This window comes from Balaenoptera physalus (assembly GCF_965194825.1).
Source record: "Balaenoptera physalus genome assembly, chromosome: 16".
Classification (NCBI taxonomy): domain Eukaryota; kingdom Metazoa; phylum Chordata; class Mammalia; order Artiodactyla; family Balaenopteridae; genus Balaenoptera; species Balaenoptera physalus.
Genome location: NC_138898.1, coordinates 75,303,120 through 75,319,533, shown reverse-complemented (window position 1 = coordinate 75,319,533; position 16,414 = coordinate 75,303,120). Strand labels below are relative to the sequence as shown.

General features: G+C 52.0%; 1 protein-coding gene across 9 annotated transcripts in view; it reads left to right on the top strand.

The window, feature by feature from the left end:
• The window catches only part of GTF3C1 (general transcription factor IIIC subunit 1), a 73,400-nt gene that overhangs the window by 25,705 nt on the left and 31,281 nt on the right, over nt 1-16,414 (top strand). For 8 of the 9 annotated variants that reach the window (XR_014254672.1, XM_082429305.1, XM_082429303.1 and 5 more), the window contains exons 7-15: nt 1,635-1,793; nt 3,413-3,528; nt 4,609-4,918; nt 5,696-5,910; nt 8,474-8,610; nt 10,329-10,482; nt 13,319-13,422; nt 14,410-14,594; nt 16,103-16,357. Coding sequence is in view for 8 of the 9 variants with exons in the window: in XM_082429305.1 (XP_082285431.1) it covers nt 1,635-1,793; nt 3,413-3,528; nt 4,609-4,918; nt 5,696-5,910; nt 8,474-8,610; nt 10,329-10,482; nt 13,319-13,422; nt 14,410-14,594; nt 16,103-16,357 (1,635 nt within the window). In the remaining variant the exon portion in view is untranslated. The remainder of the gene's footprint in view (nt 1-1,634; nt 1,794-3,412; nt 3,529-4,608; nt 4,919-5,695; nt 5,911-8,473; nt 8,611-10,328; nt 10,483-13,318; nt 13,423-14,409; nt 14,595-16,102; nt 16,358-16,414) is intronic. The other variant, XM_082429306.1, reaches the window with a different exon arrangement.

The following is a 16,414-nucleotide window of genomic DNA, read 5'->3' as shown; positions in this document are numbered from 1 at the left end:
GACGTCAGTCTGTGCTGCCCTGGTGTGGGTGTTCCACACACCTTTCACAGCAAGGCCCTCGGTGGCACAGCTCCTGCTTAGGAGGCACTGGGTTGCAGAGACCAGCTTCACTGCCACCGCTCCTTGCCCTGGTACCCGAGGATTCTGCACCTCGGTGTGCTGAAGGACGCCGGTGGAGAAGCTGCTGATAGCCCTGCTGTAACAATCACTACAAATACAGTGACTTAACACAACACAAACTCGTTATTTTGTCGTCCTGAAGGTTGGAAGTCTGTCATTGGACTAGAATCGAGGTTTCGGCAGGGCCGTGCTCCTTCTGGAGGCTCTAGGGAAGGATCCATTTCCTGGCCGTTTCCAGTTTCTAGACTCTGCTTGCGTTCCTTGGCTCGTGGTCCCTTCCATCTCCAAAGCCAGCAGCGTAGCATCTTCCAGTCTCTCACTCTGATCCTCCTGCCTCCCTCTTACAAGGACTCTGTGATGTTATACTGGTCCCAGCCAGATATTCCAGGATAATCTCAAAATCCTTGACCACCAGCACGACGACAAAAAGCCTTAGCTTAATCATGCCTGCAAGTCCCTTCTGCCACGGCAGGTAACATATTCATAGGTTCCAGGGATGAAAGCGTGGACATCCTTGAGGGGCTGTTATTCTGCCTCCCTGCTGTCAGTATCATAGGACATCATAGTGTAGAACCATCTCTTCCATATCAGAGACTGGCACCTGCGTGAGTCACTTAGCCCCTGTCACAGGCTACTGGGAGTTTGGGCAAGTTAGTTAACGCGTCTGTACCTCAGTTTCTTCATCTGTATGCCTCCTAGGGTTGTCAGGATCAAAAGAGTTAGCGCACATAGTGTCGAGATGTTTTTCCTTTTCCTTGTACCTCTCGTGTTATAGCCATAGGCGTGAGCTTGTTATTTTCCCCACATGGTGCTTCCGTAGGTTGAGTTCCGGTGCCTTGTGATTGTCTGAAGGCAGGCACTCGCCTGCAGAGTGTGGTGACTTGTCCGTGTCCTGCCCTTAGTCCTGGTCGTCATTTATATTATTCACAGAAGCTGGGTCTTTAAAGAGTTCTGTTTGGACCTCTTACTATTGGCAGTTTTGCCTCTTTTTGAGTTATTCCTTGGAGTAAATTCCTACCCTTGGAATCATGGAGTTAAAGGTCTCTCGAAATGCTCTGGAAAGGTCGTAGAATTTGTTCACACTGCTGCCATACCTTAGTGGCAACGGGTATTGGCTTAAAAGGGAGAAGATTGTATTCATCCTTTCAGCAATACCGCCCATGTGCCTGCTATGTGCCAGGCACTATCCGGGGGAGCAGGGGGTGGTGATGGGAAAAGACAGGCACGTTTCCTGTAGTCATGGAGCTTGTCTGAAGCAGAGGCTGCTGTTTATTTAACAGGCCCCTCATTATTCCTTTCATTTGCATTTCTTTGTTCACTAATAATATGTTTTTTGTTTTTAAAGCAGTTTTATGGAGTCAGTATTCAGGTCTCGTGCCCCAAGGTGTGCAGTGTAAAATGTTCCAAACTCGATGCCCTGTGTGGCCTTTCTCGGGGCCTCTGGGTCTGCTGAAGCCGCCTCCCCCAGGGCCACACTGATTTGTCATCATGGAACCGTGTGCCTGTGTCCCCAGGGACCGACGTCATGGTGCGCTGCCTCAGGCTGCTGAAGGAGTTCAAGCGGAAGGTCGAAGACCAGGATGACGACGAGGACGAGGAGGCCATTTCCAAGGCCGTGCCACCGGTGGACATCGTGTACGAGCGGGACATGCTCACACAGACCTACGAGCTCAGTAAGTCCCGTTCTCCTACCTGCATATACACAGGGTTTCCGAGCTTTGAGTCGAGGTGTGTTTTGGTCACATGTTGAAAGAGGGTCCTGCTGTCGAGAATGTCACGCAGCGGGAAGCCCCCTGGTCCCCTTGAGGGTTTAGGCTTTGGGGTCAGATTTGAGTTTGAGTCCTTGCTCTGCCCCTTGTCCGCCAGCTGGAGACTTTAGCAAGGTCTCCGAGCCTCAGTTCCCTCATCTGTAAAATGGGGATATCTCCCCTAGCACGTAAGAGGACTGAATAAGTAGGATTAAAACATCTGGTGTAGTGCCTGGTACGTAGAAAGCACTAAAAAAATTACCTATTAATATTACTACTCAAAGATTTGAGAGTCACCTAACAACTTCTAAAATTGGTCTGGAATCATTGCAGCCTGGGGATTGTTGTGATGAAGGGGGAAGAAACATGTCTCTGTCCATCCCTCCCCCTTCCCCTAAATCCCCTAAAATCTATGTAAGACAGCAGTGACCCAGTGCCATAGATGGTGTGGCCGCAGGTCGCTGTGGAGCGGAGGATGTCTAGAGTAGAAGGGGAGGGGCTGCAGGAGATCTGGTTCAGCCAGCAGGTACGAAAGCACCTGGCAAATCAGCACAGCCTTTAGGAAAGGGTGTTTGGCTGTTTCCATCAACTCTTCAAGATCTCTCAGGATCTGTTCCTCAGAACACAGTTTGAGAAATGCTGTCCATAACCCTTTCATCCCCGCTTTTAGCATGTTACTAGTTTAACATAGGAACACATTCTAGTCACCTCTTTCCATTCTGCTGTTTATTTTTATGCATGGACAATACAGCAAAACTGCCTTTATCCAGATCGGTTTTGCCTGGCGGCCTCAAGTGTATGCCACATCAGGAAATAAAGGGGAAGCTCTTTCTGAATGGTCCAAGAGTGTTGCCCCGAAGCCTGCCCTGTAGTATTTTACTGGAGGGACTCCCGCCCACCGCCACCCCACCAGGCTCCTGCCTGGAGTTCCCACCCCCTGAGCAGTCGAGTGAATTTGAAAGGGCTCATTGGAGGAAGATGCAGTAATAGCACAGCGTGTAGCAGGGCAGGAGCTGACACACCAGACAGAGCAAGTAATAGAGCACAGTTGCCTACTGGTCATTTATTACAGGAGCAAATAGCATTATTTCCTTCTGTGGCCCCTGCTGGCTGGCAGCTGTTACGGAATAAGGCAATAATCGGTGTCTGTAGTGCTTCTGAGCCTACCGAGAAGGATGGGCAGACGTTCTTCCTTAAAAATTCCTTCGGTGCTTTTTAAAAGGCTCAGTTTAACTTAGCTGAGAAAGTTCGTTCGTGTGAAAGCACACACTTCCTGCTGCAGGATAAAACAGCGTCCCTGGAACTCGGTGGATCGGGCGTCGATTGCTTGACATACAGCTTTGACGTGGAAGAGTCAGATAGTGAGCGCTTAAAAATGAGCAATGAGTCGGAGCGTTCGGAGTCTTGGGAGGGGAGGGTGGGAGGAGGCAGGTGTCTTATTCTGTTTGTCGGTTTCCCCGCATTGAAATGTCTGGGAACGGACCTGACTTGTGCAGAACGGCTCCATGGCGGAGGCTGGGGTTCAAGTGTATTGTTTCACATAGTTGAGCGTCGAGGCACGAAAGGCATTTCCCAAGCTGAAATCCGAGTGGCTATGAACGTGGGAAAACTGGAAGCCAGAATGCTGTGCCGTCTCCTTCAGAGATTCAAAGTGGTCAAGGTAACAGCGTGAGTTCATTGTCTTCGGATGTGCACACAGCGTGGTTCTGAAGGGCTGTCTCAGACGTCGGGAGCCCAGGTCGGCCTTCCGTCTCGGTCAAGGAGGCAGATGGCTGCCAGGGAGGGCGGGAGTGCTGAACGCAGCCCACAAGTGTGCCCCACCCCACCCCCACTGTGGATTTTGTTGGTTTTCGCTTTTTGAAAATTGAATGAGTTGTCAGCTTTGAAAAGTCAGCAGGAGATGCTGCAGCCCGGGGAGCAGGCCCCCCACTCCCGTGTGGGGCATCAGCTGAGGTGGCGCCTCCGACGGCGCCCAGACACAAAGCGGGCACCCCCCAGGCCTCAGTCCCAGCCGGGCCTCCCTCTCATTTACGTTCCTTGCCTGGGTCCTGGGGACCCCGAGTCGGCCAGCTGTGTCCGGTGTCCCCTTTCGGGACCCAGACCTGCTATCTCAGCCCGTTATGCTTCGCTCCCTTCTTGCCAACTTTCTGGCCGTTTTGCTGGAAGGCAGTATTACAGTTGAGCTAATGATTGTGGAGCACTTAGCACTGTCCTTGGCGTGTGGTTGGTACGTGGAAGGCGTTACTCTTTCTGCCATTAAGGGCAGAAAGCCCCTTTCCCCTGTTGTAGGAGACAGAGGGGAGTAGCCGAGTGACAGCTTCACCACCACTCCCCACGGCAGTGGCCGAACGGAGCTGGTGACCTCAAGGCCCTGACTCCGAGTGTGTGACAACAGTTAGGAACCGTCGAATTCCGCTTATTGACCGTTTCTCCTAGGCCTCGTCCTGTGCCAGGCCCCGGGGGTTTGCGGAAGGCCAAGTTAGGGCCCTGCCCAGCGGGGAGCTCACAGTCTCCTAGAGCAGACACACAGTCGGGATTGCTTCCTGTGGAAGCAGAACCTGAGGGACGGCGAGACGGGAGGACCCACGAGGGGCTGAGCTGGGGCCCAGGCGTGAGGTGGAGGAGACGTGGGGGAATGTGGGGATGACAAGGAAACAGACACCGCAGAAGCCCGGTCACCCGAACGCCTGGGTGTCCCGGCGTCCTCTGCAGTGTCTTAGACACATCTCGTCCCCTCCAGGGCTTCATGGAGGACGAAGGACGGCAGCGAACCACCAAGTACATCTCCTGCGTGTTTGCGGAGGAGAGCGACCTGAGCCGGCAGTACGAGAGGGAGAAGGCGCGGAGCGAGCTGCTGACCACCGTGAGCCTGGCCGCGGTGCAGGAGGAGTCCCTGCTGCCCGAGGGCGAGGACGCTTTCCTCTCCGAGTCGGACAGCGAGGAGGAGGGCAGCGGCTGCAGGAGGAGAGGCAGAGGATCACAGCGGGACTCGAAGTCCTTCTCGAACGGCGGTCTCAGGACTCAGCCTCACCACACCACCCCGACCAAGGGTAGGGGCGTGCTCGGGGCGGGGGGTAGGGGGGTGGGCAGGGGGTGCGCGCCCTCAGTCTGAGCTGCTGCCTGTCCTGCCTGGCTCTGGGGACGTTCAGTCCAGCAGACACCTGAGGATGGCCTTGGTGCTGCCCTAACTAGGGACTTGTTGGTGTCACGTGCATCACATAATCATAAGCTCTGGAGGTGCTTGTGTGGTCTGTCTCCAGGCTGCTGGCAAGTCATTTCTCCTTGGCAGATGTTTTGTTTGTTTTGCTTTTATTTGGTTGTGCCGGGGCTCAGTTTAGTTGCGGCTCGTGGGCTCCTTAGTTGCGGCATGCATGTGGGATCTAATTCCCTGACCAGTGATCGAACCTGGGCCCCCTGCATTGGGAGCGCAGAGTCTTAACCACTGGACCACCAGGGAAGTCCCCTTGGCAGATGTTTTGTTTGTTATGTGTTGACTCTTAAAGGGATGGAATTCCCTAAACTTCCTCTATCCCTTTCCCTCCAACAATCTATGTGAGAAGCCCTTGGGGTTTTAGTTTAGTTATGGAAGACTTTTCTTAAAACACGTGGAGGGTGGTGCTGATGACAGATTTGCACATCGGGGGTGGGGGTCGGAGTCCGGAGGGTGCGGCTCGCTGCTTGCTGGTCCACTTCCCTCGTCTTAAACTGACCACATGGACTCCTTTGGCCTGTGTGGCTCTGGTCCAGCAGCTGAGCAGAAGTGCCCCTCTCGCTTTCCCCTTGCTGTGGCCGCAGTTCATCCGTTCTACGCCTGTCCTCCACTGCAGGGGGGTGGAAAGTCATCAGCCTTCACCCGTTGAAGAAGCATTCGTCCTCCTCCGTGGGAGCGGCTGAGAGAGCCGGCCAGAGCTCCTTCGGGGGGGACAACCTCCTGGACACCAGCAGCTCCGCAGACCCCGGCGTGTCCTTGGGCTCCCACTGCGTGGAGAGTCACAGCGGTGACATCGCAGTGATCGAAGAGGTCAGGCTTGAAAACCCAAAGGTGAGTGCCCACGGGGGAGGGCGTTTCCTCTAGGGAGGAGCCTGTGGCAGGTGGACGTCAGCCTTGGCTTTTCTGTGCTTAAGAATCACAACAACAACAAGAAAATCAATAATAGTAAAAGTGCCACATGCTCAGGCAGTGTAGGTGGGGGGGCCTCTACGGGAGGAACGCGATGCTCGTTGACACACCACCTTCACGCAGCCCGCCTTTAGCAGAAATCACCTGCATATTATTTACAGGGTTTTAAAATTTCCAACAACGTACTCTTTCTACTTAAATTTATTTTGAAGGAAAAATGTGTATGGCTACTTTAAAGCAGTGGTTCTCACTCTGGGCCAGTGTTGCCCCCCGGGGGATATTTGGCAATGTCTGGAGACATTTTTCGTTGTCACATCGGGGAGAGGGTGCTAATGGCATCTCGTAGGCAGAGGCCGGGGATGCTGTTAAATGTCCTGGACTGTGCAGGGCAAACCACAGCAGCGTCATCCAGCCCGAAGTGTCAGCAGTGCTGAGGTTGAAAAACCCTGCTTTAGATGAGAAGCCAGTATCATTTGCCATAAAAAGAAGGTGATCGTAAAATAGATCTGATAAAAACAAAACTTTCTTAGTCCATTCTGGTCAGATAGTGTTGTACTTCACAGTGTTAAAGACAGTAGAATCAAACCAGTACTTTTTCCTCAGTGTAATTAGAAGGATTAAAAGGCAGTTGACACAGGAATGCCTTTGTCATTATGTGATTCAGTTCACTCAGTGCTGTCCTTGGTCGCTGGAAGGTGCCTCAGATACGGCCAGTGGTGCCTCAGTTGCCCAGCACAGAACAGACTTGGGATCGGGGTGGCCTTTGTTGCTGTTGCTGCTGTTTGGTTCAGGCTTCACAGCAGCCCTGTAAGATGAAAGCCAGCTCTGGTCAGGAGGAGGCGAGCAGAGCCTCTGGGGACTGAGGGACTTGCCTGCTCAGTTAATGACAAAATGGAGAGTGGAACCCGTGGGTGTGGAGCTCCCACCCTGCCCTGCTTCTCCGTTTCCGGTGTGGAAGCCTGAGCTTGGGTTCTGTCCCTACAGCAGGAGTGATGGGGCATAGGGTGGGGGAGAGTTTCTGTGGAATTTTCTAGAACCTTCTAGCTGTATCCTGTCATTGGATGCCATGACTCTTTATCAAGGCATGATTGGTCTTGTCTCCACCTGAAGCACCTGCCGTCCTGGCCCTGCCACCCCCTTTGCACCTCCTCCTCAGGTCCACGTGTCCCCGGCAGCACACTCCCTCCAGGCCCTGCCAATCCTGCTGCTAGCTTCCTAGCTCAGCTCTTTCTCTTCCTCTTAGAAATCTGTCCCCAGAGTAATGGCAGAACCTTGTCCTTCTTTTTGCCCACTTGCTGAGAAGAGGGGCGTGAACTGTCCTGTCTGGAGGTCCCTTGGTGAAGCATGTGTTCACTTTGCAGCAGCGCCGTGGGAAGCAGGCAGATTTTCTCACGTGGTTCTCCTCCAAAATGTTTGCTTTGAAACGCAAGAGAGAAGCAAAGTCTTTTTGCCACTCTTGGGCCCCTTCTTGGATCTGTGACTCTTTCACCCCTCGAGCCCCGCCCCCTTCAGGAAAGAACCGAGCCTCTTCCAGAGCACCGGTGCCAGCGGGGAAGTGATGGGACCCCGGCCCAAGGCGCCTCCTCAAGTGTGTTCTCATTCTCTCGAAGCACTTCTCCAAGCAAGGAGGGCGTCCAGCAAAACAGGCCGTGGGACCGCCAAGTGGCGCTGAATTATGCTGAGTGATTTGCCAGGAGTGTGTTAGGGTTGGGATTTCCTTTCCCTTCAGGGTGCACATTTGGGCTTCAGCGTCTTTGATCCAAAGGCAGATGAAACAAGTTCAGACTCTAAGTTCCTGGAAGCTAAAAGGAACCACGAAGAGAGAAGTGGGCGTCGCAGCAGGGGTGGGGGAGGGCACCCGTCCGCTCTTTTCTCCGTCATTCACTCGCCATTCATCCTGATCCACTCGGAAGCCTGCCTCTGCATCTCCCTTATGTTCCCAGAGAGGCTGCCTGTGGCTTCCCTGAGGCGGAGGCAGAAGCCCATCCTGGCGCACGTTCACGCCCTGGGACTGGCATGGTGGTTTCGCCTCACTGAGCCCTGGTTTCCTCTTCCGTAAAATGGGGACCATAATAATGAGGTGGTTGAGAGTTCTGGATGAAGAAGCCCCATAGAGTGAAGGCAGGGAGTCGGCCCTGAGTCTGTCCATTTCCTTCCTTCCACTGCGGAAGAACCAAGTAAAGATTGAGTGAATGCGGTCCCCTTCCCCAGGAAGGGCTGGAGTAGATGCCTCTGCTTTCTGTTCTGAAACCAGCTGATGTTCATAAAGTTCTGGGATCCTCTGCTGGCAGATGTCTGTGCTGTTACAAAGCACTGAAATAGTGGGGTAGTAGGATCCTATGGGGGCAGTAATCCTCTTGACTTTTCTTCTTGAAATATGGCGTAGAAATTCCGTAAAGAGGGAAAGCATACCGGCAGGAGTGGTGTCTGGCCCCCAAACCTTGCTGAGTCCATAGTTTTCTCATGCTTTTGGTCCCTGTTCTAGGAGAGTAGCAGTTCCCAGAAGACTGGGAAGCACGGCCCAGGCCAAGACAAACCCCATGAGACTTACCGACTGCTGAAACGCAGGAATCTGATCATAGAGGCTGTCACCAACCTCCGCTTAATCGAGAGCTTATTCACGTAAGGAGTAGTCTGTCTGTCTGTCTTGCATTAATAGTAAATCCCACATCAATCAGTCATCGCCATCCACAGAAACGACTTAGAGGCATTTGCATCTCTCTTCTGCTGTATAGATTCTCATAGGAGCCCTTTGTGGTAGAAAGGATTTGCAGTCTGTTTGTGTGATTTGAAAAGTGTAGACATTGAGAAATATCCATACACTTGACAGGGAGAGAATGATGGAGCAGGAAACAGAGGTCATGGGGAAAGTGCATTTGCCTTGTTCCTTCCTTAGGAATTTGGTGCTCAGGAAGGGGTGAGAGGAAACGAGGCAGGTAATAGCATCAGCTTAGAAACATTGTTATTAGTTCTCCAGGGAGCCTTTTGTTCAAACAAAATCCTTTATGAAAACAAAAACAAAAGGGACATGAATGGCTAAAGAAGATGTGGCACATATATACAATGGAATATTACTCAGCCATAAAAAGAAACAAAACTGAGTTATTTGTAGTGAGGTGGATGGACCTAGAGTCTATCGTACAGAGTGAAGTAAGTCAGAAAGAGAAAAATAAATACCGTATGCTAACGCATATATATGGAATCTAAAAAGAAAAAAAAAAAAAATAGTTCTGAAGAACCTAGAGCCAGGACAGGAATAAAGAGGAAGACATAGAAAATGGACTTGAGGACATGGGGTGGGAGGGTGAAGCCGGAGCGAAGTGAGAGTAGCATCGGCTTATATACACTACTGAATGTAAAATAGTTGGCTGGTGGGAAGCAGCCGCATAGCACAGGGAGATGGACTCGGTGCTTTGTGATGACCCAGAGGGGTGGGATAGGGAGGGTGGGAGGGAGGCTCAAGAGGGAGGGGATATGGGGATACATGTATACATACAGCTGATTCGCTTTGTTGTGCAACAGAAACTAACACAGTATTGTGAAGCAATTGTACTCCAATAAAGATCTGTTTAAAAAAAAAGGGGACACATGTGGAGCTTCTGTGTCCAGGGTGCAGTGGGGGCTCTGCTCCCTGGTTTGGTCCTTCTAACCCACTGTTACCACCACGTCCTGGGAGGCATCCTTGGGCTTCTGGGCAGCCAAGGTCAAAGCCACTCGATTGGAAGGAGCCTTACCCTTGAGTCAAGGATGTGAGTTCTCTAACTAGGGGATGGGGAGACCACCTGTGGATACTGCTGCCTGGGTCTCCTCTTCTGTGCAGGTGAGATGGAGCTAGGTGCTCCTAATATCCCTTCTGGGCCTGCCATTCTATGAGTAGTGATATAGAAACATCAGCATAGTGACTCAGTAACATCTAGAGAGAAGATAAGTGAGGAGAGGAGTCAAAAGAGCTTCAGATCTGAGGGTGTCAACAGTGGTAAACTGGAACATTCCTTAGCTGGATGTTGAATTAGCATGGAGACTCAGTGAAGACAGATTTCCATCACGGAGCTCAGTTTCCCCACCATTGTTGTCACGAATCATGTAATCTCTTTAGTTCCTGGTGAAAGGCTCAGAACGTGAAGCTGCTGTGCATGGTGCCTTGTCTTTAGCTAACTCATTTATCACAAAGGGAGGTGATCTTTGCTATCTTAAGAAGTCATCCTTTCAGTGGTGAAACACCCTTTAATTCTCCCCTACTTTCTGCTGGATCCCATTAGGCAGGTGTCGGTTGCCTGGGTTTAGAAAGGCCTTCCATGTTGAGACTGGGAATATTAACGGCTTATTTTGTGATGCTGCAGGATTCAGAAGATGATCATGGATCAGGAGAAGCAAGAAGGTGTGTCCACCAAGTGCTGCAAGAAGTCCATCGTTCGCTTGGTGCGGAACCTGTCCGAGGAAGGCCTCCTGAGGCTGTATCGGACGACAGTCATTCAAGACGGCATCAAGAAGAAGGTAACCATACAGACCACCGCGCATGCTGGGTGTTTTCTTACCCAGCTTCCCACATCCTTGTCCCTCGGTTGTTCCTTTGTTGCCGATAGTTCGGAATTTCCCATTATGCCTCCTCACTGGGGCAACAGGGATTATCTCCACTTCCTGTGGAAGCTGGAAACAGAAAAGAGGAATAACCTGCTTGGATTGTAGAGCAGCCTGTGCAGCCCAAGGCAGGTGTCCTGCCCCACAGCCAGCCTCGAAGGAGAGGATGGAAAGGGAGGCATATCCAGGTTCAGCTGACTAGTATTGGGAGAAATTAAGCAATATTTAGAAGGTGGAAAATTTAGGGCTTCCCTGTTGGCACAGTGGTTAAGAATCCACCTGCCAATGCAGGGGACACGGGTTCGAACCCTGGTCCGGGAAGATCCCACGTACTGTGGAGCAACTAAGCCCGTGCGGCACAACTACTGAGCATGCGCTCTAGAGCCCACAAGCCATAACTACTGAGCCCGCATGCCACAACTACTGAAGCCCAGCGCCCAGAGCCTGTGCTCCGCAACAAGAGAAGGCACCGCAATGAGAAGCCCGTGCACCACAACAAAGAGTAGCCCCCGCTCGCCACAACCAGAGAAAGCCCGCGCACAGCAACGAAGACCCAGTGCAGCCCAAAATAAATAAATAAATAAATTTATTTAAAAAAAAAAAGGAAGGTGGAAAATTTAGACTAAGCAGCAAGAACATTAGCCACAGAAATCTGCAGAAACATATCCCAGAGGAAATGATGTCAGCGACTCAATTAGCATGCACTGCCGGGTCGTCCAACGGGGACAGTGGATCTCTTCTTTCCCAATTTATCTGTTTCTGTAAAGTTTAAAGTTTGGGCCATTCCCATAGCAACTGCAGCTCAGTGGCTTTGCACATATTCTAAGGCATAAATTTTTCAGGGTCAGAGTCATTTGAGATACCCGGCTGGGCGTTGGGACCAAAGGGAATGGTGCTGCGGAATAGGCGTTGGTAATTTCCTGCCCTTTTTTCTGACTACGTTTTAAATCTCTGCCTTAAGAAAGCTCTGCTTTGATGTTTTGTTTTCTTAATAAGCTGGCAAGGTCATTTCTGGTCTTTTTTACTTTATCTTATTTTTTTGAGACCTTTGAAATTTGAGAAACAGAGAGCAGTACCAGAAAATGACTTAAAAAACTCTGTTTCTACCATTCCAAGTTGGGCAGCTCATCAGTTTTTATATCTGCTGTGAGTCCCCTTGACATCGCCCCTCTCCCTTCCCCAGGCTGCCTGCCTCTTGTCCCCCTGAGCGTGGCAGGAGGGCCTGGTGCTGACCTCTCTCACTGGGGGACAGCAGCCCAGCCGGTCAGCAGCAATGCCTCTGATTTCTGCTGGTCTTCACGGAGCAGGTCTTTCCGATGTGCAGCCTCCTCAGGCAGTAACTGAGAGCAGGGAAATGAAATCCCACCCCAGCCTAGGAGTGGAGAGAGACTGTGTTTATATAGACATATGGACATCTGCCGTGTCCCCCATGCCTATTTGGTCCCATATCCATCGGTGGTACCAGAGGGAGTGGGCAAGAGGTGGGGATGAGGAGTGAGTGTCCCAGGTGAACACTGAGGATCGATCAGTGTCCCAGTACTGGGGACCTCTTGCCAGGGGGTTACCACTGTAGTAGCCCATTTGCCAGCTGGAAAGGCCGCCGTATTGTACATCTGCCTTCAGAGTAAGCTTCAGTTTCTCGGCAGCACTTTATCTGGCACCCAGAGCATGTGCTGCTGGTTGGCTCCCGCCAATCTGCTGGAGCCATGCTGGCTGGCGTTGCTGTGTCCGGCACCCGCGTTTTGCCTTTGCTCCTGTGTCCTGCCCTGTCCATCGGACTTTTGGGAAGTTGGCCCAGCCATTTGGCTGCGGAAAGTGGGGAACTAGGAATGCTTTGTATTTGCACCTGGCTTATAGATTCTCTAAGGTGTTGCCTAACTGTATCTCATTTGAACCTCACAAAACCACGAAAACAGTTGGCAGGGCAGCGGGGAAGGGTCTCCATTTCCCAAGTGAGGAGCAGAAGAGATGGAGCCACGTGTGGCCTTTGGAGTCCCTGTCCAGGCGTGGCCACCTGTCCCCTGTGACCCACCCTCTTCAGGCCACTTTGGGCACGAAGCCTGCTGGCCAGAGTTACTTGTTTAGAAAACCTTACCTTGCTGTCTCCTGGGGTCCAGGCCTCACACTCCCATCTGCTGCTCAGCCCCACCGAGTTATGGCCATTTGTCAGTCTAGTTATCACTCGAGAAATGATAACCACCTTACTGTTAAGCCTCAGTACCTTGGACAAGCTAAAACAACAAAGGCAGCCCTAAATCCTCTGTCACTTTGTTTAGAGGCACAGCTGGCAGGAGTCCCCCGATGGCACTCTCAGCAAGAGGAGATTAATGAAAGCCGCTTACCTCTTCCAGATGGAAGCCCTCAGGATTCCCGAGCAACTGTGGGAAATGCTCAGCTAGCAGGATGGGGTGTCGGGAGCAGCCCCCCAGATAGCAGCCAGGACCAGTGGGCCGTGGCAGCCCAGCTGGGGGGCTGCAGGGCAGACCGCTTGATTTCCAGGGCAGAATTCCTAACCAGTCAGAGCAGCACATTACGGATGGCGGAGCTTTCTGGCTTGGGCACTTGAGGGATTTTGATGCCAGAAACTGTAAGGGCAAACTGTTTAGCATTTTACGTCCCGTTTCATAACTGCCTTTTGGAAATGTCAGTGACAGCAGGTATAACCAGGGTTCCACCAGGGAACCGAGCTGTGGAACTAAGTCTCCCCTGGCACCTCCCCTGCCCTTTGGGACCCCCCGACCTCTCTCCGCAGGTGGATCTGGTGGTGCACCCGTCCATGGACCAGAACGACCCTCTCGTGAGAAGTGCTATCGAGCAGGTTCGTTTCCGGATGTCCAATTCAAGCACAGCCAACAGGCAAGTGGCAGCTCCCATGGGAATTCACAGAGACGCTCCCTGGGTTTGTGTTCCCACCTGAAGCAGTTTCCACAAAAGCCCTTTATTCACACTTCTGTGAGGTCAGTGAGGTCACTGGTTTGGGGTTTATGGTTCGTGATCCCCTGGTCTCAAAAAGGGTCCATTTCTGGATTCTTTAAGAGGAGAAAAATCCTAACATTCTTCTTTTTTTAATTTTTATTTTGTATTGGGGCATAGTTGATTAACAATATTGTTAGTTTCAGGTGTACAGTAAAGTGATTCAGTTATACATATGTATGTGTGTGTGTATATATATATATGTATATATATATATATAAAGTTATACACGTATCTATTCTTTTTCAAATTCTTTTCCCATTTGGGTTGTTACAGAATAATGAGCAGAGTTCCCCTCTGCTAACATTCTTAATTCCATACTCTCTAATGGAGTGTGGGCAGAGTGGTCCAAGTCACAGGCCCTATGACGTGTGAGACTTGCCTAGTTTATAATATAGCTCAGAATGATTCTGGTTGCCTTTCTGAGGTCTTCTTTCATTTTGTTCATAAGCAACCTAATGGACCGGCAGAAAGCTCGGTGGGAGAACGTTCTCAGTTGGGTTTAAATTAGAGGTGGCGCCTGGGCTCGCAGATGTTGGTTTTTGTGGCCTGCCATGCCTTGGCCACAGGTGCTTTGAATCAGTTACCAATTAATTTCATGTCAAATTCCTGATTTCTGGCATTGATGAAAGTGTCAGAGGACCCAGCACATTGGGCTGCCCTTCTCACGAGGTAGCAGCTGCCCCGTAGGTGGGGGTCCACTGTCCAGGTCACCCCCAAATGTCCAGTGCCCTGACATGTTTTATCCGTTTGCATCACCTGTTTGGCCCCTACAGGAAGTTGATTTGAAACCCCAGGGCCAAATTCTTGAGGACAGACCCTGTCCTTTCTCAGCCCTTGGTTTTCTAACATCTTATATTTGAACTTCAGGGTTAAAGCGCCCCAGCCTTCAGTGCCTCAAGGGGAAGCTGAAGAAGAAAGTCAAGGAAAAGGAGGCCCAAGAGGATCAGGAGACTCTCAGCTGAATGCTTCCTCTAAACTAGAAAGTGGACGGGTGAAAAAGACTGATGAGAAGATGGGCATAACCCAGCTGAAAAACTATCACCCTGTTGTAGGTAAAAAGCAGCTTCTTGTCAGGGTCTGACTGTGTTTCATTTGGTCTTCTGAGTCACTTGGTGTTGCACATCCGAGCCCTGGGCTGCAGGCAGAGAGTCGGGTCTGAATCAACAGCTGGGGTCGTGGGGGGCTGGTCACGTGCCGGCATCAGTTTTCCTGTCTGTAAAATGGGGGTGATTCTTGCCCGGAGTACCTCACAAGGCTGTTGTGAGGCCCAGGTGAAATTATGCCAGGTCCCAACCTGAGGAATTGTTCGCAAAGATTAACTCTTTCTGCTGAATACCCTTGGGCTGGAACATTCTGTAAACCACAGAAAATCTCTGCCTTTCCTGAGCCCACAAGCCTCTGGTAGTTACAGCCACTGATGGCTTTGAGCATTCATCTAATTTTCTGGGATGCAGATCTCGAACAGGGCTGTAGATCTCGAACAGGGCTGTCTCCCCTCACCCCACACCAAGCTGCTCTGACGTCAGCTTGTGCTGGGCCGGTGCCCACGGCCGGGCCTTCATAGTTGGGGTGTAGTTGTAGTTGCTGGTCACAGCGTGCAGCTGGAGGAGGAGGGCAATGGTGACAGCTCACAGACTTCTGTCAGGCAGAAACGTCCTGGTGGGGGACCCGGTAACCCGGGGGTTCTGAGCAGGAGAGGTCATTTGTGTGACTTCCCTTGCGGAGGGCTCCAGGCACACGGACTTGGCCCAGACTCTTAAGGGGTCACAGTTAGAAAGTACAGATGGAGGGAGAAGCCTGCGCACGAGGCGGCGCAGCGGAGCAGCACGTGCGCCTGAGTGGACAGGAGGCGGCCAAGAGCTCCTCGCACGGTCAAGGCCTGACGGCAGAGGAGGGGCCCCCCGGTCCCTTGTCCTCGCCACCCTGTTCTGTGCCTCCCTTGGCTCTCACTTGTCTCCTCTCGCTGCGGAAAGTCAAGGAGCACTTTGTGTCAAGGAAATAAGCCATTTAGAAGAACCTAGATTCTGGGATATTTTGCGCAGTCCCCATCAGCCTCAGGTCCTCTTGCTGGGGTCTGTCGTGGTGGCCCCCTGCGCTGTTACACTCTGGCTCACCTCCTGCGCGCTCCTCCTTCCTTGCTCCACCCTGTCACTCGGGCCTCCTGGCCCTTCCTCGAATGTGCCAGGCACACCCCCGTCTCAAGCTTCTTGCATTCGCCCTGGGGGGCATGTCGCCCAGGTGTCTGCATGGCCCGCTCCCTCACCAACTCGAGGACGTCCCTTAAGGCCTCTCCCCAGTGAGACCTTCCAGGCCTCTGTAGAATTATAGCCCTCCTCTGCCTTCCTTGCTTTATTTTCTGCATCAGCTCTTTCCATCCGATGTACTATCTTAGGTAGTTTGTTGCTGTCTGCCCTTTCCCACTAGAAAGTAAGTCCCGTGAGGGTGAAAACATTTGCCGTCTCCCTGGCCTCTGGGATACAGTGGCACTCAATAGTTTTTGAATGAATTGAACTCACTTAAGTCTGGGATTTTCAAGCATCGCCCTCCTTTCTTGCCCCAGTTCCTGGACTTGGGCGTTCTCTAGGGTTTCTGCCCAAAATGCCTCGCCTGCGGGTGATCCACATGTTTCTGTGGTACCTGATCTATGGGCACCCTGCCAGCGACACGGTGGAGAAGCCGGGCTTCAGCAGCGAAAGGAGGACGGGGGCCCCATCCTCCTCCGGGAGCAACTTGGAGGCCTCCTTCGATGCCCCACCCAAGGACACCCAAGATGGAGCCACCCGGGAGGGTGAAGTGGAGCTCTCCACAGAGACCGGTGAGATGCCCTGGGCAGGCAGGCCACAGTGGGGTCCAGAGGGGAGTCACGGTGGTT